At 37.3% G+C, this 25,342-nt stretch overlaps 1 protein-coding gene across 2 annotated transcripts in view; it reads left to right on the forward strand.

Moving 5' to 3' along the window:
* The window catches only part of agbl4 (AGBL carboxypeptidase 4), a 498,974-nt gene that overhangs the window by 429,525 nt on the left and 44,107 nt on the right, over nt 1–25,342 (forward strand). For both annotated transcript variants that reach the window (XM_079826732.1, XM_079826733.1), the window contains 3 exons: nt 4,753–4,842; nt 8,240–8,354; nt 13,220–13,331. In XM_079826732.1, the coding sequence (XP_079682858.1) occupies nt 4,753–4,842; nt 8,240–8,354; nt 13,220–13,331 (317 nt within the window). The remainder of the gene's footprint in view (nt 1–4,752; nt 4,843–8,239; nt 8,355–13,219; nt 13,332–25,342) is intronic.

Raw genomic sequence — 25,342 nt, forward strand, 5'->3', positions numbered from 1 at the left:
CCAGGCTGCTGCATTGTTTTACATCCGCTGGCTTGTTTGCGGCGGGTCGGGCCCGAGGTGGGATTTATAACTGATGGACCCGCACACCCGGCTCCTGCTGAAACGCAAGCGTTCACATTTCCAGCAAACACCCGAGCCTTTCCACTGAGACTTCTGAATGGCAAAGCCATCCATCTCCGTGAAGGACAGAGAGGGGGAGAGAGGCAGCGAGAGAAATTTTCCTGTAAAATTCGACGAATGTTTTATGATTGCAGCCCATGCTGAAGTGTTTTTAGGCCCCCAGGAAGCAGATTAGAATATATATGGGTGAACATTGCATAGCGGCAATCAGCATTTCCTGCAGCTCAGCACAAACCCAGATGAGATCAATAAGATATTAGGCTTGTGTACATAGCAATGAGCTCAACGATCACCGGAGTCGTTTAGGACACAGCGAGAGGGGCCGTGATATATTATTGACCAGCCATACAAGACAAGCCAGTCTCATGGGAGGGCGGTCTGTGTGTATGTGAGTGTGTGCGTGTGCGCGCATCCATGTGGTACCAGTTGCTTTACATGACAGATAATCATCTGTTCACTGCAGTGTGGTTTTTCTGCTACATCCTGTGCAGTGACTATGACGGGATGAAAACTACCCATACAAAAATGTACTATGGAAGCCATACATCCGCCAACACTGTTACTACCGTATATTTGCATATAGAGAAAGATGGTTGAAAAAACATATATAACATAATAGTTATTGTACAAAAATAATGGTAACACCTTACAATACTTCATTAGTTAACTACTTTTGTTAACATTAGCTAGAATTAATACTTCTACAGCATTTGTTAATCTTGGTTATGTTCAGTTCAACATTTACTAATACATTAATAAAATCAAAGGTTTTATTTGTTAAAATTAGTTCATGCACTGTGAACTAACATGAACAAACACAAATAAAAATTAATAAGCACTGTAAAAAATGTATTGCTCATTGTTAGTTCATGTTAGTTAATACATTATCTGATGTTAACAAATGAGACCTTATTGTAAAGTGTAATTACTAAAATAATATATAATAATAATGATGACACTACTCAGTATTTAATTTTGCTTTCTAAATGCTGGTTGGAAATCCCACTATAAAAGAATCACAATTATTTTATGCTATCAGCAACAGGATAATATTAATACAGTGAAATGGCGTTTGTCATTATGAGTTTATTCTGTTCAGCTGTGTTTGATTAATTGGCATCAAAACATTTGAAAACCCCTGCTCTATGGTGGTGTACAGAGATATTATGTAATACTAGACTGGGTAAACCCAGCCCGATCTGCCGGCGATTTGATTTCGCCCTGCAGCTCATGCTGGAAACCTGTACATTTTTCTATCCTGCTTCTGTTACAAATTTGCGGGGAACAATCACAAACCGGCTTATCCACCTGGCGCACTATTGGCGAGTTTAACACAATGACGGATAGAGAAGCGATAGATCATTGGTCTGATTGGTTGAAGAACTATCCAATTGCGTACCGAGTCATTTGAACTATGCCATTGATCATGCCTCTTGTGGTCTGATTGGTTGAAGGACTATCCAATTGCGTACAGAGTCATTTGAACTATGCCCGTTGATCACGCCTCTTGTGGTCTGATTGGTTGAAGGACTATCCAATTGCGTACAGGGTCATTTGAACTATGCCCTTGATCACGCCTCTTGTGGTCTGATTGGTTGAAGGACTATCCAATTGCGTACAGAGTCATTTGAACTATGCCCGTTGATCACGCCTCTTGTGGTCTGATTGGTTGAAGGACTATCAAATTGCGTACAGAGTCATTTAAACTATGCCCATTGATTGGTTGAAGGACTATCCAATTGCGTAGAGAGTACTTTAAACTATGCCCGTTGATCACGGCACTTCTGGTCTAATTGGTTGAAGGACTATCCAATTGCGTAAAGAGTCATTTGAACTATGCCCGTTGATCACGCCTCTTGTGGTCTGATTGGTTGAAGGACTATCAAATTGCGTACAGAGTCATTTAAACTGCCAATTGATTGGTTGAAGGACTATCCAATTGCGTAGAGAGTAATCTAAACTATGCCCGTTGATCACGCCACTTCTGGTCTGATTGGTTGGAGGACTATCCAATTGCGTAAAGAGTCACTTGAACTATGCCCGTTGATCACGCCTCTTGTGGTCTGATTGGTTGAAGGACTATCAAATTGCGTACGGAGTCATTTGAACTATGCCCATTGATCACGCCTCTTGTGGTCTGATTGGTTGAAGGACTATCCAATTGCATACAGATTCATTTGAACTATGCCGTTGATCACGCCTCTCGTGCAGTAGAAAATACAGAGCAGACTCCCCAGACCAATGTTCAATCTAAAAAGATTGAGCTTGGTCTGGTGATAGCCAGACAAATGTAATACTGTATTTACCTGGAACACTTTATTGACTAGTCAGCATTCAGGACTGGAACAATGTTGCATTTTTTTGTGATGAAAGTGGTGGTGAATTTATCACACTTTTCTGTAGAAGAAATTACTGTAGTACAAATGGTATTTTGGCTGAAGCTGTTTTCACCACAGTAGATTTTTATAAACCCAATCTCTCTTGCTCCTGGTAAAAGCCAGCTCTGAAACGACAAGTTTCCTTGAACTGCCACAATGATCTCAGGTACAGTTGTAATCATTTCCCTTCAGCCTTCGCAATGCCTTACAGACTTTAAGACGGCCCCACGGGAGCCTGAGTCACCATAGACATAATGTATTAGGCCATGCTTGTCTTTACAGCTAGTGATGGATGGATATAATATTCAAGGAACCTGCTGAATAATGCATATGGATATTTTAATGTTTCATTCGTGGTCAAGTCTGGAAGTGAGGAGGATATCTTTGAGGATTGACCTGTGTTCTGCTATTCCTCAGACTGCTGAGGTGTCAGCGCGCATGTATGTGTGTGTGCCTTATTATTGCTATTCCCCTGACTCAAACACACACATAAGAAGACAGTGCATGATTTGTCATCCCATGTCTAGTTTTCATCTTGATGCATTACCCCTGCATTGAATAGAATCATCCATATTAGTTCAAAGACAAATCGAGTATTTTTAGTGTATCAATGTCTGTCCTTTAAAATGCCATGTATTTTATCCATTAACCTGCTAATAGGAAGTGATAACAGCGAACGTATATATTCTGCAAGTGTCCGTGCTTGTTTCAATCTCCCCGCAGGTGTAAATTCTTGGTCGTTGTGTGATTTCCTTGCTAGAAAAAGTCCTTTCTGGCGTACCTGTTTGGACAACCCACAGCACAGCCGATAAGAGAAAACCGTGAAGGCCGAACGAATTCCCCGGCGTGCGTGTTCCTGTAGCTTCCTGCCTTGAGGAACAGAATGCTCTGAGACTAAAATACGCTCGCTTCTCTGCCTGGAAGCGCATCAGACTTTTAAAGAGGAGCTTTTGTTGGCAGTCCTCTCGCATTTGTCCAGCCTTTCTTTTCATTAACTTGAATGGTATTCCCATTCCATTCCTAACTGGCATCGCTCACAAAGAGGGACTGATTTGATTTACGCTGCATTAAATTCCTCTCTATTTCATTTTGGAGACTGTAAAAGAGGAGAAGAGGATGAAATATCTGGAAACAGATCTAGGAGTCATTATTGCATTCATGATGAAGTATCTAGAATGGAATTCATTTAAACACACAGTAAGCTTAAAATCCTATCTACTAAAAACTTTACATGGGCCAAAGCTTTTAAAAAAGGTTCATAACATTTTGGAGCATTTATATTTTTGTTGGTATATTTTGCTATCTGTCAGAAAGTTTAAAATGGACAAAACCTTTAAAAGGGTCATATTCTTCATATGTTGTAGCATTTTGTATTTTCTCAGAAGCACACATAATGTTTTTCAGGGGGTTGTAATTTAGTTTTACAGGAACATTTTACATTTTAACATTTTTAACTAGAATTAAACAGGCTATTTGCTGTACCTTTAAGACTTCTATATATAAATGACCTCTATTATGGTTGGCCAACCTCCGTGTACCGGTATAATTCTTACTGTCTTTAATAACTTTTAATGACTGTTTCTGACCCATTTTTTTTCAGCTTCATTTACATAAATGGTCTGAGTGGATGGGGATGGATAATGAACTTCTGTTTTTAGTAAATATTGAGTCCATGTTGTGTAAAATAAATGCTATTTGGTTCTTGCTAAGGCAAGAATTGTATTATCATTGCTTACAGTTAAGGATTTGAGCAACTTTGGTGCACAAGTCATCCTGCAGCATTTGTACATTCTTCAAATGATGAAGCCTGTTGAAGACGTGTGCTGCTCATTCTCTAAGACTTAACATTTTTGCCTGGTGAAAAAAAGGCAACAATGCTCTAAACGTACATTAAAAGAGGACTAGACTTGAGGCTAGGCACTTTTATTCATTTTATCTACTTATTTGAATGTTAAATTGTTGTAGTCTTAATTGAAAAGATGTATGTCCTTAAGGGTCCCTGTACATTCATCTGCCACAAGATGTTTTTCTCCTGCTCTTGCGATCAGTAGCTCATTGTGTTTTGTCCTCCCGTGGAGTCTTCATTAGCTCTGACATTTCCTATCAGTCCTGTCCTGTCATACTGGGTTTCCTGCTGCATGTCTGAGGTCTGAAACTCCAGGGCCCAGACATATGGCTTCTGACCACACATACGCTGTCCTGCCAAGACCTCTTCCTGCTGAGACTAACCTTTCTGCGTATGTGTGTGTTTCAGCCCATCTGAATCAAGAGCGAGAAAAGCGGGTGGTGTTTCTCACAGCCCGCGTTCACCCTGGAGAATCACCTGCTTCCTTCATCTGTCAGGGTAAGACCTTGTCTCGTCTCGACACACACATACACAGCCCGATGATGTCCTGAGATCCTGTAATCTGCTGAAATACAAAACACTGACCAGCGGACGTTTGGCCTCGCTGGGCTTCTGCGTTTCATCAGAACGCTTTTACTTTTGTACTTTAAGTTCTTCACTTGGTTGGGCTCCGCTGCGAGTGAAGGACAACGGACGAGCGGAAACACAGGAGGTCAGGGAGTGCACGGCAGATTAGAGGAAGTGTCAGCTCACCTTCTCTGCATCGCTCCTAAATCTGTTTAAAGCCGAAGACCTTAACTGTCACGGAGCACAACACTTGCTGACACAACAGTCTGACAAAATGCCTAGATTTCAAAGGCAATATCATCAATAACATCAATTCTACAGAAAAAGTCTGCTTTCACTTTTCGTTACAATACAGAAACGTGTCTTTCCTGAAAGTGTCCTTGACAAATGCAGTCTTTTCACAGGTGAATTATGTTAGAGGTTTCCATAGCTTAATGTCAAATCATTATCACCTATCTTTGTTATACTAACCTCCAGAGACCTATGGAATAGCCGTTTGGCCTCTGTAGAGGACATTACATTTTAGCGAATTTCTCTGACAACATACATGTCACAGTTTTACGTCTGGATGTCCTGTAAAGAGCACATTCACGGCTTTGCAGAGATAATAAATGTTTGGAGGTTTCACCATGACACCATGAAGTGTAGCACTCTTATTAGCACACCGTAATTGTCATTTAAATCTGACTAGTTTTTAAATTGTTTGTCAGAAATCAACTTCTCAGGAAATTGTTGTCAAATCAGAATATGACAGAATATGAAACAGGGCATCGATTTCATACATTATGAAAATTTCCCAATTATTACTCCCGTTATTACATTACTTTTTTCATTACATTTTGCCCCAAGAACACATTAATATGCTAATTAGATACAGTGTATAGATGCATTGCATAGAATGGGAATGGCATTTTTACCATTTTATGCCATGTTTACACTCATATTGCATAAAATCAAATCATTCTATTATATCTTTCATAACATAGTTGAGAATCATCTTAATGCAAAGTTTGGATTAAAAAAAGCTTGAAACCTAAAAAAAATATTGGTTAATAAAATTGCCTGTTCATGTTTTTTTTTTTTGTCTTTTAATTTTCTTAATAAATGGCTACAGAGGACAGCATGACATAGGAATAAAATATCTTTTTTATGTATTTATTCCATTTGGTTCTTATGATCCAAACAATGTAATGACCTAAAAAAAAAAAAAACATTTTTTTTTTCTGGTTCTCAGGAGGGCTAAATTGGGGGTCTGTGGGACTGAAGGGATCTGCTAGTTAGTTTTTCTAGCTAATTAAAACATATGAAACTAAAAGGGGAATATGCACTGGACAGCAAATTCAATTAAACACCAACCAAAGTTAAAGGAACACTCCACCGTTTTTAGAAATAGGGCTTATTCAACTTCTTTCCTACATTTAGATATGTGGGCAAATGCATTTTTGTCTCAGTGCATGCATTGTTTTAGTTTGGCAGGGTCGCCGCTAGCTTAGCTTAGCATAATGAATATAATCCTATGTTGCCAGCTAGCATGTCCAGAGTAAAAGTGATCCAAACCGCCCCCCCCCCCCCCCCCCAAAAAGCACCTAATTACTTCTTGTGGCCTGCGTATTCACAAAGAGTACAAATTGCGATGCAGATTAAGACAGATTAAGACTCACTTTTACTCGGGACATGCTAGCTGGCAACATAGGATTCCATTCATTATGCTAAGCTAAGCTAGCGACGACCCTGCCAAACTAAAACAATGCATGCACTGAGACAAATGCATTTGCCCACATATCTAAATGTAGGAAAGATCTTGAATAAGCCCTATTTCTAAAAACAGTGGAGTGTTCCTTTAAGGATTATATAATACCGTTCAAATGTTTGGGGTTGGGAAGATTTTAAAATTAAAGTAGCTCACTATGGCTGCATTTATTTGAGTAAAATACAGTAAAAACAGTAATACTGTGAAATATTATTACAGTTTAAAATGTTTTTCGATATTAATACATTAAAAAATATAAATTATTCTTGTGATGGCAAAGCTGAATTTTCAGCATCATTACTCCAGTCTTTAGTGTCACGTGATCCTTCAGAAATCATTCTAATATGCTGATTTGGTGCTCAAGAAACATTTATTATTATCAACAGTTGTGCTGCTTAATATTTTTGTGAAAACCATAATAATTTAAGGTAACACTTTACAATAAGCTTCATTAGTTAACATTAGTGAACTACATTAGTTAACATGAACTAATAATGAACTGCACTTATAAAGCATTTATTTATCTTTGTTCATTTTAATTTAAACATTTACTAATGCATTATTCAAATCTCGTTAACATTAGTTAATGCACTGTGAACTAACATGAACAAACCATGAACAGCTGTATTTTTATGAACTAACATGAACAAAGATGAACTAATGCTGAACAGAGGTGTTGTTCATGGTTAGTTCATGTTAACTAATGCATTAACTAATGTTAACTAATTCTGTTATTGTACTAACTTATTGTAAAGTGTTACCTAATTGTTTTTCAGGATGCTGTGGGTTAGTGATAGATATTGGCCACCAGCCACTGCTGTGTACATCCAAATAATTTCGAACTGTCTGATGTAGTTAGAAGTTGTTCTTTCTCCTCTCAGCCCAAATCTTCACGCAGCTAATTACTGAGTTTGGACTTGTTGTAATTCTGAAGAGGGCTTTTACGCATAACTGAAGTTCGGTTAGTACGAAGCTTCAAAGTCACCTGCCCTGCCACCTTAATAACACACACATGCGGATATGCATGAATAAATATAGGAACTTCAAGCAATTAGATAGCATAGCAGTGTGGCCTGCCTCTGTGCCACATTGACTCAATTAGAGAGCTTGTTATGCCTCCATTAGCACTAATGAGCAGGACAGAGTGGGTGAGGGGTTGAGGAAGATGGGGGAATGAGATGGGGTCTGCCCTCTCTTACATGCACACTCCTGCTCTCTCTTTCTATGCTTCTTGTTTACCTGTCAATTATTCGCTCTCAGTACAGGGCAAATGGAAGGACAAGTGACCGCCACTATCGACATGCCTTTCTCTCCGTCCGTCCTCTGTCTGTGTCTTTCTCATTTTGTTTCTCTAATTAGTATGATCTTTGTTTCTCATCTGTATAAATCTCTCTCTTTCATTTGTTGTTGTCTGTTTTATTCCATTTGTATTGATGTATGTCTCTGATATCACTCTCTGTTTTTTATGCCTTTTACAGTCCAATTATTTTTTTGACTTTCAAACTCAATTTGCTCCGGGATGAACTTTTGCATGTCAAGCGCAATACTTAATTGTGTGTATTTCTGTCTTTTCTGCAGGTGTCATTGACTTTCTGGTCAGCCAGAATCCCATCGCTCAGGTCCTGCGTGATCATGTGACCTTTAAGATTGTTCCTATGCTCAACCCTGACGGCGTGTACCTGGGAAACTACAGGTCAGCTGAACGAACAATTGCACCCATAATATTATATTTTAACTTGTGTTATACACTTATTGCAACAGTCATAAAATAGTATCTAGTGTCACAAATCTTATAGTTTAGTAATTTGAGTATATATACAGTATATGAGCAATATCACACAAGTTGTGCGATATGGCTGTATATTGCTCATATATATACACAATATGTGATATGTATTTATACAACTGTTCGATGGCACAAGGGAGTAAATAAACAATAAACAACAACAGTCTTTAAAAACACTCTTTTGTGCAGAAATACATCCTTCTGACACAGATCCAAATCTCAGGTTGACAGTTTAACAGTTGTGACCAAGCCTCCGTTACTAATTCTTAAATGTCACTTTATAACTAGTACGAAAGAACGCTGAGACGCTTCATTGAAGCTTATTGCATTATGTAAAGTATTATGGTATTGTGAGAGAGAGAGATTGAATAAACGAGTGTATTACCTGCATTTGATATATAGTATTCATTCTTCAGGTTGTTGTCCGCTGACGGGCTGAAGCTGGTTTCTGCGAAAGCTTTGTAAAACAGGCGCTATGTTTATGTATTACATATTTGTAGTCACATATTTGAGGTCTAATAACTACATTCTCACCTAAAAAACTCTTAAAACTACATTCCGTGACACAATAAAAGTAGTATTTGTAAAAGTATGGACGTTTGCTCGTCCGCCATGACACTCTCTGTGAGAAATGTTGCAAGCGGAGTGATACAAACTGTGAAACGGTTAGAGTGCTGTTACTGGGAGAATATGGCACGCTCTCAGCCAATCAGATTCGAGAACCAGAAAGAATATTACTGTTTTTAACAGTTTTTTAGTTTTTTTATTAAACAAATGCAGCATTAGAGACTTCTTTTAAAAACATGAAAAGGTCTTACCGACAATAAACTTGAATGGTAGTGTATGCATATAACAGAGATGTAATTTTTCCGTATTTAAACGAGATTGTGATTTACGCATAATTGCGTAAATCCGAGAAAAAAAAGGTTTTTGTAGCTGGTTACTTTATAATGACTGAAATCGCAAAATAGCCTTAAACAATGACTAAATAAACTGCAAAATGTTATACATTTATTTCATGCATGGATTGCTTCTGACAGCGCTGCAACATAGTGCTGTGGGATACCATTAGCATGTAAGCCAGGGTTCAAAGCACCAAATGCAAGTAAAAATCGGCATTGAAACGGTGTTACTCGCCAGTTCCCTGGTAACTGTTTTTAATAAATTTTGACAATGCGTGGCTGTGAGAATGTGGTTTAGTGCGATTATCAAATCGTAATGGTTGTGATGTAATTATATAAATATATAGTCTGATGCACTGCATGTTTCAGAGTAAAGCACAGCACTGCGTTTCGATTCACAGTAAATACTTTGCAAGTGCTGAGGAGCTTATGATTTGCATTTGGGAATGCAACATGCGCCAACCATCTTCACAAATTCATAATGAGAATCGTTTATAAATCTGTTGTCAACAAAAAGGAGTGTTAAAGTCTTCCTTTTTCGCCAAAATAAAAACTCAATGGTTTAACGTTTGAAAGCAAAGAAATTAGGACAACCATAAATGTTAGTATTATAATTGTAAAATATTGTTATTAATAATAATAACAATAATTATTATAGTTCTATTAATATTTTTGTTTAATATATATTGTATTGTAATATAATATATGATAATTACTAAATAGTTGATTTATTTTATTTTACAATACAGCATCATTGCAATAGTAAGATATTTCTTTATTAATTTGATCAAATAAAAATATTTTTAATAATAATAATTGCCGGTTCAGGGTTTCCTTTTGTTTTTTCCCTTTTTTTCACAGTAGTATATAATGTCATTTATACTCAAAGCCCCTGATCTGCCTGGCAGTATTTTGTGAGACATTTTCCATGAGTGAAGTAAACCTCTACAGATGTGAAATGGAACACAACTGTGTGTGTGCAGTGGCCATTCTACACTGGGGCTGAAGTTGGTCATGCACGGCAGGTGTTGTCTCCACTCCTAATCCCATTATTGGCTTTTATATAATGGTGGCGATCATTCTGAATTCAGCCGTGGCCCGCTACGTTTCCCCATAGGCCTGCAGAAACTGCGTCAGTGGCTGCCACCTTGTGACGGCTCTCGTGAACTGCAGAGCTGCAGAGGTGGATCAATGGTTCAATGGTGGTGACAGGGTTGACATACGACATACGCCACCACTGACCCTTGAAGGTGCTCTCAGCAGCAACTTTAACCGATGCTGCCTCACAGAGAGCCATTGAGGTCCATAATTAGAGATCAGATCTATTTCTCTCTCTCTCGCTCTCTCTCACTCTCTCTCTCTCTGTGCTGAATCAGTAGTTTTTCAGTTGAGAGAGAAAGAGAGAGAGAGAGAGAGAGAGAGAGAGAGAGAGAGAGAGAGAGAGAAGCACAAGCAGATGCAGGAGGGGACGTGGGATCAATCCTTGCTGACTGGGGATTAGTGTTGTTCTGAGAGCAGCAGCATTGACTACAGGTTCAGCTCAAAGTCACAGTCACAGAGTCTCAGCTGGACAGCACAGGGACTCAGGCATCTGTCCGTCCCCCACATCAGTCCACTGCCTCAGGGAAAGGAAAATAACAAACAGAGACCTGTAGGAAAGACGGCTTAAGACAGAATGTGTCCAATGGTGTGGAAGTAAAAAACACTCAATATTGGCCAAAACACCATACATCTGCCCTTTGTGTCTGTAAATGTAGAGCAGTGTTGTTGTCTTTAGTATGGGCTGTGATTGCTATTAATACAGTCATTTAAGTGTTTTATAGACAGTTGTGGTCAGAATTATTGGCACCCCTGGTAAATATGATCAAAGATGGATTTTAAAATAAATTTGCATCGTTTATCCTTTTTATCTTTTAAAATCTAACCTTTCATTGAAGTAAATTAATTGAAAGTGGTTGTTAAATCACATTATGAAATAAATGTTTTTCTCCAAAACACGTTGGCCATAATTATTGTCACAACCTCCTTTTCCCAAGATAACAGCTCTGAGTCTTCTCCTATGATGCCTGAGGAGATTGGAGAACACCTGACAAGATCAGAGACCATTCCTCCATACAGAATCTCTCCAGATCCTTCAGATTCCCAGCTCCATGCCGGTGCTTCCTCTCTTCAGTTCAGCCCACTCATTTTCTATAGGGTTCATGTCAGGGAACTGGGATGGTTATAGCAGAAGCTTCATTTTGTGCCCAGTGACACATTTGTGTGTTGATTTTGATGTTTGTTATGGATCGTTGTCCTGATGGAAGATCCAACCATGGCCCATTATAAGTTTTCTAACTGATGCAGTCAGGTTTAGATTTTTTATCTGTTGGTATTTGCTAGAATCCATGATACCATGTATCTGAACAAGATATCCAGGACCTCCAGCAATTAAATAGGCCCACAACCTTAAAGATCCAGCGGTATTTTCAACCTTGGGGTACTTTTTATCCCTGTTTGCACCAAACCCATTTGGTGGGTTTACTTCCAAAAAGCTCTTTTTATAGTTTCATCTGACCACAGAATCAGGTCCCTTTTGAATTTCCAGTCGTGTCTGTCAACTGAATATGCTGGATGTTTCTGGATGAGCAAGAAGGATTTTTCTTAAAGGGGTCATGAATTGAGAAATCAACTTTCCCTTGAGCTTCTGATATATAAAAGGTCATGGTAATATAAGAATATCCTGTAAGTTTCAGAGCTAAAAGCTTTTATTGACACCAGGCTTTTTTTCTGACCCCAAGACTCAACTAATCTCTGCAATTCTCCATCTGTGATCCTTGGAGAGTCCTTGACAAAAAGTTTTAAAAATTGTCAACATTTACTTAACCTATGACTGACTTTCTTCTGTGGAACACAAAAGATATTTTAAATAGATTTTTAAAAAAAATGTCAGTCATGTTTTTTATTTCCAGTGTTGTTTTAGAGACCTCTTTCATTGTATGAACAAATCTCTTCAAAATATAATCTTTTGTATTCCACAGAAGAAAGTCTTACAGGTTTGAAATGACATGAGGGTGAGTAAATAATGACACTATCCCTACACTATTGTTAGCCCAATCATCTAGCCACAATGAAAGAGTGTAAACTGCATTTGAAAACTGAATTCAAAATAGTAATAAGTAATTCAAGTGCTTAAACAAACCAGAAACACTGCTGAACAAAATCTGCTGATTTTGAAATGTTTATGGCTGACGTCACAGCCTTTTGCAATTTCGGGCCCGACGCAATGTGACGGCAGGCACGACGCAAATGTTTTTTTGCTAGTTTCAGCCCAACGCTATCATTTTCACGTCCAGCACTACATTGTTTAAATAGCAAATGCACTCGTGCCCATCTGTTCACCCATGGTCATGCTGGTCTGAAAACAAGGTGTGTTCAGGCACATTGTTGGTACGTTGCGATTTAGAGGCAACTGAAAACGACTGCACCATTGACCAACAAAAACCTGGTCTAAATTCAATGGTGCAATATTTTTTGTGTTATTTAAAGAGCGCGTTGCACAACTCATGTACCCATAGAGAATGATTTGAAAACACTTGCTCTGCTCTGCTCATTCCGCACGAGTGGACTTGTACTGTCACAGTGTTTGTGATTTTCTGCAGTTCTGACCGCAGAATGTGTGTGGATTTCACTTTGAGCTTGACTGATTATGTTGAAACTCAATAACTTTTTACCAATTCAAGTAAATAACATGAAAACTTGAAGTTTCACTTGTCCATGGCTGTATATTCAACATCAAAGTATATTTGTTGTGATATTGTCACTTTGCACAGAATTTTGTTCTCAGTGAGGAATTTAGTTGAACTGTTGATTTGTTTGTTTTTATTTTAGGTGTTCTCTAATGGGCTTCGATCTGAACCGTCATTGGCAGGACCCTTCCCCTTGGGCCCACCCCACTCTACATGCCGTCAAACAACTTATTGTCCAAATGAACCAGGACCCAGTGAGTATCCAATATACTAAAGCAGCAAAACAGCAAATGCAACCTCCAGTCTATCAAGACAAAGACAATAGTAGAAAGTGATGACTTGTGATATTCTGCTGTCTTGTCTTTCCTGCAGTAAAACACAACCTGAATCCATTCTGATGGACTAGATGTAAGATGTTTTAAACATAAGCAAAACAGACCCAGTCTGTACCAGAACTCGTTGTCTGTTGCAGACAATATTATGCTGATAGTATTACTTTGTCCTCTTTTAAAAATAATGATGTTTTCAAACATAAAAAAGCGACCTTCAAATGGCTCACTTATCTGTCTCTGTATTTTAAATTAGGTTAGCAGAAAATATTTTAACATTGAGCTTTATGGGCACACGTTTACACTTTGTCTTTGAAAGGTTATGTATAGTACGTATAGCAACCCTGGCTCGGCATATAGTACGATACCAATGTACGATTCAAAGCAGCTACAACTCAGCATGTTTCTCAATGAGTGTCTCTGTGTGAGTGTTTGCACTCCCTCTGCTCAGGTGAGTCTCCCACACGCACTCTCGCTCGTCTTGTCTTTTGTTTGAGAAAGCGCCGCCTCAACTTCCTTTATGTTAATTATAGCAGAAGAGTGAGGTTGTTGGATTAGTGAAGGTCAGATGCTGTCCTGGGAATGGTCTGCCCTTTCCTGCTCTTTCACATCCTGATAAGACCGGCAGGCACACTCAGGAGCGGAGGGCAGCGCCACGCGGCTTAACCTTTCCCCCAGGCCTGACACACTGATCAATGTGTTGCTTCACGGCAGAGTGATCTGCTCATGTCCCTCACATCCCGACAAAACACACACACATATGCTTCATTACGTTGTGAAGTCAGATATGAGGAACATTGCATAGTAACATAGACTTTCCACGGGTCCTAAATGGATCCAAACAAGCAGAATCTTGAAACTTTTCCTCAATCACTCAGTTTGATTGAGCACCCTGACCAGCCTGACACAACAACATTGGTTTAATCGACCAATAGCAGACATGGAAAGTGTTTGGGGAAATCTGTCTGAAAATGGTTCGACAGAAGGAAGTCTGTCATTACGTTCAACAAAAAGTCCAATTCACCATGGCTGCGTTTATTTGATCAAACATATATTCAAACAGTAACATTATTACCATTTAAAATGACTGTTGTCTATTTTAGTATATTTTTAAATGTAATTTATTCCTGTGATGACAAAGCTGAATTTTCAGCATTATTAGCATCTTCAGTGTCACATGATCCTTCAGAAATCATTCTAATATGCTGACTTTCTGCTCAAAAAACATTTCTTATTATATTCAAAACAGTGGACCCTCTTTATATAAGGTGGCCTTAACTACTAACATTTGATTATGGGTGTAACGATATATCGTTCATCTATCGCAATATAAAAATGCGATGATATGTATTGTTGATGTAAGCGATATGATTCGCGATATAGAGTTATTTTATCCAAGGCTCAACTTGCTGTATTTATAAGGTATAATTCACCCAAAAATGTAAACTCTGTCATCATGTACTCACCCTCATGTTGTTTCATTTAACTTCTAAACACAAATGAAGATATTCTTTATAAAACCTGAGAGATTTGTCCCTCCATTAGAAGTCCATTCCTCTTAAACTTAAAAGATCCAATAAATGTCATAAAGGCATCGGAAAGATAACGAATCGAGTGTCTAATCCAAATCCAAGTCTTCTGAAGAGACAGGATGGCTTTATATGATGATCAGATTTACGACACACATACTGTAGTAAACACAGACGTTCAAATGATTGCGTGACGCGCGAAAACAACATGAGAGTGAGTGAATGCAGAATTAACATTTATGGATGACTATAACATTTACAGTTTGGGAATAGTCATGTTGACACGCTTTCTTGCGATTAGAACTGTGACGGATTGCATTGATCATCTGAAGCGCACACACGCTCCTCAAAGTCAAAGCGCAAGCATCATTTAAAGCGGCACTCCTTATAGTGAAAGCGCAAACATCATTTAAATCACCAGATCACATTTAGTTAGTAGTAAGATTATGCAAAGCATTTTAGATGGTTTATTCTTATATGTACAGTGCATTAATAGCGGGAGAGATACACAAAACACATACACAATATAAACACTTTTGACCCGATACAATCTAAAATAATAAATAATATAAAATCTACCAGTATCGATCTAATCAAACGCCAGAGAGAGCAGATGAGATTTATGAGCCGATTTAAAACTGGCTAATGAAGGAGCAAATAATAATAATAAATAAATAAAAACTCTTTATTTTGGCTCAAAATATCCCGATACATATCGTATCGTGAGTTCAGTATCGCGATTTATATCGAATCGTGCCACGAGTGTATCGTTACACCCCTACATTTGATACAATGCACTTATTGTGTACATACATGTTTTTACATCGTACTTACATTTTTAAAATTAGCTGCATGTAATTACATCTGTAATTAATTTCTGTAGTTACATGAATTATTGTTGACACTTCCCTTACACCTAACCCTACCCTTAAACTTACCCATACCACCACACCTGTCCCTAACCCTACCCGTATCCCACCTCAATATCAGCAATAGTGTTTTTCAATACAGTATGAACACAATAAGTACATTGTACTTATTGTTTGATGTAAGTGCATAGTAGTCAAGGCCACCTAATATAAAGTGGGGCCAAAACAGTTGTGCTGCCTAATATTTTTGTGGAAACCGTGATTTGATTTTCAAGATTTTTGTTGAATAGAAAGATCAAAATCATACTAAATCACTGAGCCAAAGTTTTGAGTGTGTGTGTGGTTGGGTGTGTAGGTGTGCGTGTGTGTGTGTGTGTTTGTATGTGAATGTGTATGTGTTTGTGTGTGTGTGCGTGTGTGTGTGCGTGTGTGTGTGTGTGTGTGTGTGTGCGTGTGCGTGTGCGTTTGTGTGCGTGTGCGTGTGTGTGTGTGTGTGTGTGTGTGTGTGCGTGCGTGTGTGTGTGTGTGTGTGTGTGTGTGTTTGTGCTTGGGCGTGCGTGTGTGTGTGTGTGTGTGTAAAAATTCTCCAAAATTGTGAGATGTGCCTGCTGATAAGAGCTGCTTATGTCTGTGTGGCAGTTACGATTTGGATGTAGTTTTGAATTACTGCAATTTCTTGTTGTTCACAATATGATGTGGAGGATTATTGACTGATAAATGCATCCCAGAATGCACAGCAGAGGAGAAGAGATCAGGATGGGGAAACGCTCCTCTTTTACTTTATGCATATTGATAATTTCCCAGATTGCCTGTTAAATTTCCCTGCATTGTAGTTCAGTACCTTTCTATCCAATTCAAGTTCCAATCCAACCCTGATGGGCAAGAAAAGAAAAGAAAAGAAAAGAAAAGGAAAGGAAAGGAAAGGAAAGAAAAGATGCGATGCGCCTACTTTAGACAGATGTGTAAGATGCTGGTTTTATGAGGCGAGAGTGGATGTAGGCAGGAGAGAGGGACTCTGGGGAGAGGTAAACATTTCATAGCTCTCTCCGGATCCCACACTTTGGTCCTTGTTTCATTCCCTTCTGTCGTTTTAAAGAGATTTAGTGGGGTTTGGGAAATCATAGCCCCCCTTTCTCTTTTTTTCTGTAGTTGTTGCTAATAGCAAGCTCACTATAAGTTTGAGTAGTTGCCAGTTTAAGCACATTAAGTCAGAAGTTCACCTATCACTTAGAGGGGTCACCAAGGGAACATAACCAGGAAAATGTTATTTCCCTTGTATGTAATTAGTCATTAAGCTGATGCTTTTATCCAAAGCGACTTCCAGTGCACTTATTACAGAAACAATCCACCTGGAGTTTAGTTGCTCAAGGCGGTGTTCCACAAATCCTGACAGCCCTCCGTGAACCACGAGTAGTGACGTCACAAGCACTGATGTGAACACAGTGATGTTGTTTTGTGCTACAGTAATGCGTTTGGCCTGCCTTTCCTGTCTTTATTGTATGGCACATGTTCTTATTTTCTTATCACATTTAATTTGGACTGCAAACTCAAAGAAAATATGATTTGTTCACCCATGGTGCTGTAGATTTAGCTGTGGCAGTAGATTGAAAAGCTGAGCTCATATCTACAACGATTGGTTTCCATTAGATAACCACTACACAACACCAGCCCTTATAATAATTTGCAACTGCCCTCTATAATGCAAAAAAGAAAATAATTCTTATAAATGGGAAGAATTCGTTTTTATATTCCAGTGCAGTTGCTTGGAATAAATTGCCTGATTGCTTAAAACAAATTCAAGAAGAAGGTCATTTTAGAAGTGAAGTCAAAAAATGTCTTTTTAATGATGTTTGAGGTATTATATGTGTATGTGATTGTGTGTTGTGTTGATCTCATTCCCATTATGAACTGCTCGTCTATCTTGAACTCTGAGGACCACAATGGAAATAAGCCTATGGCTTTTTTGTGTATTTTATCCTCGACAATTTTGTTTTTTATATGTATGAAATGGTCTTTTGGGCCTGATTGTACTTGTTTTAAAATGTAATTGTTAAAATAAATCAAATCAAAAAAAATCTAACAGCCATATATGGGCCCTTTCTTTTAAGATATCTAACAAAATATGAGCATTAGCGTATCTAAGTCAAGTTATATTTATTTATATACAATACAGATTGTTTCAAAGCAGCTTTGCAGTGATAATGATGGAAGCTTGTTTCAGCCACAGAATAAAAAAAGGGTAATTGCGACTTTTTATCTCAAAATTCTGACTTTCTTTCTCGTAATTGTGTTTACATCTCGCAATTAAAGTCAGAATTGTGTGATATTAAGTCGGAATTGCGTAATATAAAGTCAGAATTGCGTGATATAAAGTCGGAATTGCGTGATATAAAGTCGGAATTGCGTGATATAAAGTCAGAATTGCGAGAAATAAAGTAAGAATTGCGAGATATAAAGTCAGAATTGTGTGATAAAGTCAGAATTGTGAGTTATAAAGTCAGAATTACGAGTTATTAAGTCAGAATTACGAGTTATAAAGTCAGAATTACGAGTTATAAAGTGAGAATTGTGTGATATAAAGTCAGAATTGCAAGTTGTAAAGTCAGAATTGCGTGATATAAAGTCAGAATTGAGAGTTATAAAGTCAGAATTGAGAGATAAAGTCAGAATTGAGAGTTATAAAGTCAGAATTGAGAGTTATAAAGTGAGAATTGAGAGTTATAAAGTCAGAATTGAGAGTTATAAAGTAAGAATTATGAGTTATAAAGTCAGAATTCAGAGTTATAAAGTCAGAATTGTGTGATATTAAGTCGGAATTGCGTAATATAAAGTCAGAATTGCGTGATATAAAGTCAGAATTGCATGATATAAAGTCAGAATTGCGTGATAAAGTCAGAATTGTGAGTTATAAAGTCAGAATTACGAGTTATAAAGTCAGAATTACGAGTTATAAAGTCAGAATTGAGAGTTATAAAGTCAGAATTGAGAGTTATAAAGTGAGAATTGAGAGTTATAAAGTCAGAATTGAGAGTTATAAAGTAAGAATTATGAGTTATAAAGTCAGAATTCAGAGTTATAAAGTCAGAATTGAGAGTTATAAAGTCAGAATTATGAGTTATAAAGTCAGAATTAAGAGTTAAAAAGTCAAAATTGCGAGTTATAAAGTAAGAATTGAGAGTTATAAAGTCAGAATTACGAGTTATAAAGTCGGAATTGCGTGATATAAAGTCGGAATTGCGTGATATAAAGTCGGAATTGCGAGATATAAAGTGAGAATTGTGTGATATAAAGTCAGAATTGCAAGTTATAAAGTCAGAATTGCATTATATAAAGTCAGAATTGAGAGTTAAAAAAGTCAGAATTGAGAGTTATAAAGTCAGAATTGTGAGATATAAAGTCAGAATTGAGAATTATAAAGTCAGAATTGTGAGTTATAAAGTCAGAATTACGAGTCAGAATTCAGAATTACGAGTTATAAAGTCAGAATTACGAGTTAAAAAGTCAGAATTACGAGTAATAAAGTCAAAATTACGAGTTATAAAGTCAGAATTGTGTGATATAAAGTCAGAATTGCGAGTTATAAAGTCAGAATTGTGAGACATAAAGTCAGAATTGAGTTATAAAGTCAGAATTGAGAGTTATAAAGTCAGAATTGCGAGTTATAAAGTCAGAATTGTGAGCCATAAAGTCAGAATTGAGTTACAAAGTGAGAATTGAGAGTTATAAAGCCAGAATTGAGAGTTATAAAGTCAGAATTGAGAGTTATAAAGTTGGAATTACGAGTTATAAAGTCAGAATTGTGTGATATAAAGTCAGAATTGCGAGTTATAAAGTCAGAATTGTGAGACATAAAGTCAGAATTGAGTTATAAAGTCAGAATTGAGAGTTATAAAGTCAGAATTGAGAGTTATAAAGTGAGAATTAAGAGTTATAAAGTGAGAATTGCGAGTTATAAAGTCAGAATAACGAGTTATAAAGTCAAAATTACAAGTTATAAAGTCAGAATTGAGAGTTATAAAGTCAGAATTACGAGTTATAAAGTCAGAATTACGAGTTATAAAGTCGGAATTGCGTGATATAAAGTCGGAATTGCGTGATATAAAGTCGGAATTGCGAGATATAAAGTGAGAATTGTGTGATATAAAGTCAGAATTGCAAGTTATAAAGTCAGAATTGCATTATATAAAGTCAGAATTGAGAGTTAAAAAAGTCAGAATTGAGAGTTATAAAGTCAGAATTGTGAGATATAAAGTCAGAATTGAGAATTATAAAGTCAGAATTGTGAGTTATAAAGTCAGAATTACGAGTTATAAAGTCAGAATTACGAGTTATTAAGTCAGAATTACGAGTTATAAAGTGAGAATTGTGTGATATAAAGTCAGAATTGCGAGATTTAAAGTCAGAATTGCATGATAAAAAGTCGGAATTGTGTGATAAAGTCAGAATTGTGAGTTATAAAGTCAAAATTACGAGTTATAAAGTCAGAATTACGAGTGATAAAGTGAGAATTGTGTGATATAAAGTCAGAATTGCAAGTTATAAAGTCAGAATTGTGTGAAATAAAGTCAGAATTGAGAATTATAAAGTCAGAATTGTGAGATATAAAGTCAGAATTGTGTGATATAAAGTCAGAATTGTGTGATATAAAGTCAGAATTGTGTGATATAAAGTCAGAATTGAGAGTTATAAAGTCAGAATTGAGAGATATAAAGTCAGAATTACGAGTTATAAAGTCAGAATTGTGTGATATGAAGTTAGAATTGTGTGATATAAAGTCTGAATTGAGAGTTATTAAGTCAGAATTGAGAGTTATAAAGTCAGAACTGCGAGATATGAAGTCAGAATTGCGTGATATAAAGTCAGAATTGTGTGATATAAAGTCAGAATTGTGTGATATAAAGTCAGAATTGTGTGATATAAAGTCAGAATTGTGTGATATAAAGTCAGAATTGAGAGTTATAAAGTCAGAATTGAGAGATATAAAGTCAGAATTACGAGTTATAAAGTCAGAATTGTGTGATATGAAGTTAGAATTGTGTGATATAAAGTCAGAATTGAGAGTTATAAAGTCAGAATTGAGAGTTATAAAGTCAGAACTGCGAGATATGAAGTCAGAATTGCGTGATATAAAGTCAGAATTACGAGTTATTAAGTCAGAATTGAGAGTTATAAAGTCAGAATTGAGTGATATAAAGTCAGAATTACGAGTTATAAAGTCAGAATTGTGTGATATGAAGTTAGAATTGTGTGATATAAAGTCTGAATTGAGAGTTATTAAGTCAGAACTGCGAGATATGAAGTAAGAGTTGAGAGTTATAAAATCAGAATTGTGTGATATGAAGTTAGAATTGTGTGATATAAAGTCTGAATTGAGAGTTATTATGTCAGAATTGCGAGTTATAAAGTCAGAATTGTGTGATATAAAGTCTGAATTGAGAGTTATTATGTCAGAATTAAGAGTTATAAAGTCAGAACTGCGAGATATAAAGTCAGAATTGAGAGTTATAAAGTCAGAACTGCGAGATATGCAGTTAGAATTGCGTGATATAAAGTCAGAAATGAGTAATGCAATATTAACATTCTAGTAACTGCTATTAACTAACAAGAAACTCTGATTAATGAATTACTTAGTAATAATAACCCTCAGTTGAATGAGGTAGTTCACTATTAGCTAATCAATAGCTACTATATTTTCATACCTCCCAGAGGACTATTAAGAACTAATATACAGGTTCATAATTAATGCGAGTAATGCCTAATGTATCATTATTTTTTAAGTGAAGATCACAGTAACTCACTAGTAATGACTCAAGTATTACTACATTCTTCTATAGGAATTATTTGGAACAGTATATTCTAAAGTGAAAAACATTATAACTCCCTAGTATACAGAATTAATTGTCATTGTAGGCTTTTGATGTTTTTATAAGGTTTCGGATAGTAATTGCTTCTGACGGATTTGGTTACAATAATCTTTACTTAAGAATACTGTTCCAAATATTTAGTAATTCTTTTAAAAGGGTCTAGTAACGCGTTGACTCATTACTATCCAAAACCTCAAAAGCTCACAATGTTTCCAGTCATTGCTAGTTATCATGCTTTTTTTTACTTTAGAATACTCTTCCAAATAATTAGTAATTCCTTCTGAAGGATTTGGTAATACTTGAGTCATTAGGTTACCATGATCTTCACTTTAGAATAAATTATATATTGTGCATTACTTTCATTAATTATGATCCTGTATATAGTAGTTCTTAGTAGTCCTCTGGGAGGTATGAAAACTATATTGATTAGCGAATAGTGAACTACGGCATTCAACTGAGCGCTATTACCACATTAATCAGAGTTTCTTGTTAGTTAATAATAGTAACTAATGTTAATATTGCGTTAATCATTTGTTCCTGTATAGTTATTCATTAATGACAGAACAGTATTCTAAAGTGTTACTGAAAATAGAGTCATTGCTCAGCTGAAAGTCATTTCAGTGTTGATTCAGTTCATCAATTATTAAATGAGTTCATTTCATCTATAAAACAGTTCTTAAGAAAAACAGTGTCGTCGTCCAGCTCAGTTCACTTCTCATCCAATAGTGTCAGTGCAGTCAAATCAATAATAATGTGATGCCATTTAAAGCAGTTACACCCAAGCATGCATGATCATTTTTAAGTTGAGGGTGATTGGTTTTTGTATCATCTTAGGCTTGATTTTAATCTTGGGAAATCAAGAGAAATCAACTCTAAGAATGAGAGGTATGCTATTGTGAGATGTGCCCGCTTATGTGATCTGCTGTCTGTGTGGCAGTTTGGATTTGGATGTAGTTTTGAATTACTTGGTGGTAATTACTTTGTGGTTGTTGTTGTTCACAATATGGTGCGGAGGGTTTTTGACTGATAAATGCTTTCTAGTATGCTAAACAGAGGAGGAGAGATCAGGACGGGGAAACGTTCCTCTCCTCAACACCACACTGAGCATCTCACAGCTGACAAATGCAAACAAGCACACATACACAAACACAGACACATACAAATATCCATGCCATGCGAGATCTCAAGCCAGACTGGCATTGGCTGTGTTCTCTATGGTTAATCACATTAGACACAGCACAGATCGAAGCTATGGGATGCCAATCTCTGTGCCAGCCAGTGACAGGGGGACAATGCCCACCGGCACATTCCACCAATATGGTACACTTTGGTTCCCCATTACTTTTTAAAACTCATGGCTTAACTTACTTGTTTTTGTGTTGGGTAAGTTACTCTAAAAAAGTTACTAGCTACTAATTATATCTTCAATGATTCTTTTATCCAAAGTGACTTCTTAGATTACAGTTCTAAATACTCTCTCTAATAATCATTACTTATTACTAATGACTTTCTAAATCCCATATCATCCTCAAACAGTTGAACAATACAAAGTATACAAGTGCCTTCCGAACCCTGGTGCGCACCAAACAAGCAGACTGAGATGGGTCTCTGTACGCTTCCAAGCGAACTCTGGTGCGGTTCGAATGATAAATGAACGCAACATAGACCAAAGACGTAAACAAACCAAAAACAGAAAGATGCGACCCTAAAAAGGACAGAATGCTCTCTCATACCTGTTTTTTCTTGTCATAGTCGTGATGTTGCCATCACAGTTCGGCATCAGAACCGCGTCTCCTCGCAAAAGATTGTTTGTGTGTGTGACGGAGGGATTCCTGACGCAGTTTTGACTCCTTTACACATTTTATAAGCTCTTCACAAGTTCTCAGCTGGTCAAAATACTATCTTATGCAGGCTACGCACATACAACGAGCGCATTTATCCAAGCACAACGCATTGTTTTGGATATTCCATAAGTACGTCATAAAAGCCAACCAATCAAGCTGTGAACATATCCCTACATATCCCTTTGGATTTAGGTTTTGTATCTTTAGGTTCTGTGATGAAAATGCCAATCTGGCCTATCTGAATGCTAAGCAAACCAGAACTAAATGCTTTCTTTTTTGGGGGGATCCAGACCAAGCTGACCGAACTACAAGTGTGGAACACACCCTTAAAGGGGTCATAACATGATAAATACATTTTGCTTTGATCTTTTGACATATAAGAGATCTTTGCACCAATAAAACATCCTACAAGTTTCAGAGCTTAAATTGCCCTCATTATAAACAAAGCATTTATTCGATCAAACACAAAAAAACTACTTTTGGATATTGGGGGTCTTGTGATGTCACACGAGCAAATGCATCTGCATACACCTACCTCCAGAGCTAGACATATAAGCTGCGTCCTTGATGACCTTGATTCAAATGCCACCTCCAGAGGACGCAACCTTCGAAATGAGACGCAGCCATAGTTTTACATCATCGCACCACAGGCCCCACCTACTGCCGTTCAGTCACTTATCGGCTGATACCTGCCTATACCGGATGCGAGCATCACATCAAAAACAAATAAAACCCATTATAATCACTGACGCTGTACACTGGATACAGTACAGATACCCGTTCACTTTACTCCGCACTCTTGAGTCTGCCGACAACAGGACAAATTAAAGACTAAATAGAAGCGTAAATGAAAGTTCACTTTGCCTACCTGAATCCCGTCTGAGTATTATGTTTGTTCAGAGAATTTGACCGATGATTGTTTTGTAAACTAGGCACAATGTAATGGAAAGTTTGCAAAGAAAGTTTTGTTGACAGATGAAGCACTCCGCTGTATTGGATCTGACAGCAGCTACATCGCAAATGGTAATCGTAAATGACACTTTTATATGGATAATATTTTCAAAAAACTTGCAATAGAGAGTGGAGTTGATACTGTTTCCTATGCAGTGACTTGCATAGGCATCTAGCGGTTAGGTTGTTAATTGTAACCGCCCACCGCTCACCCCTCCCTTTCAAAGCACATAGAGAAGCTACGGTGGCCGACACAGGACAAATATGTTGTTGTCTGAGACAGCAGAGAGTAGTTAGCGCTCTGCATCTCTAATGCTGGGTACACACCAAAAGATAATCGGCCTGATTTTGGGCCGATTTCCCCCCTTCCGACAATCCTAGCTATGTCCCGATTATCTTGATGGTTCTAAAGATTATCTTATCAGATTTTCCTGTGGTGTGAAGTGTGTTAAGAGTGTTCGAACCTGCTCGGAAGAACGTTGGAGCCGTCCCGATCGCGAATCGTAAATATTCAACGTGTTGAATATTTACGATCAGAAATCCTGATGTGTGGGGGGAACCCCGAGGACAAACGCACACACGCGCGCGTGAAACGAAATTATATCCAATCAGAAAGCACACTGAGAGAATACGGAAGCATAACAAACGCGGTCATGGCGCAGCACAAAGTGATGTGGACAGCAGAGATGGAGGATCATCTAGTTGATTTGTGGCAACAGCACGAATGTTTATACAACGTGTCATGTAGAAACTCTGACTATAAAAACAATTATTTAAAGTTTATTTAATAAGGCAATTTCAAAGAGAATAATATCTACTAGGGGTGTAACGGTACACGTATTTGTATTGAACCGTTTCGGTACAGGGCTTCCGGTACGG

This window comes from Gobio gobio, assembly GCF_949357685.1.
Source record: "Gobio gobio genome assembly, chromosome: 10".
In the NCBI taxonomy this organism is placed as follows: Eukaryota; Metazoa; Chordata; class Actinopteri; order Cypriniformes; family Gobionidae; genus Gobio; species Gobio gobio.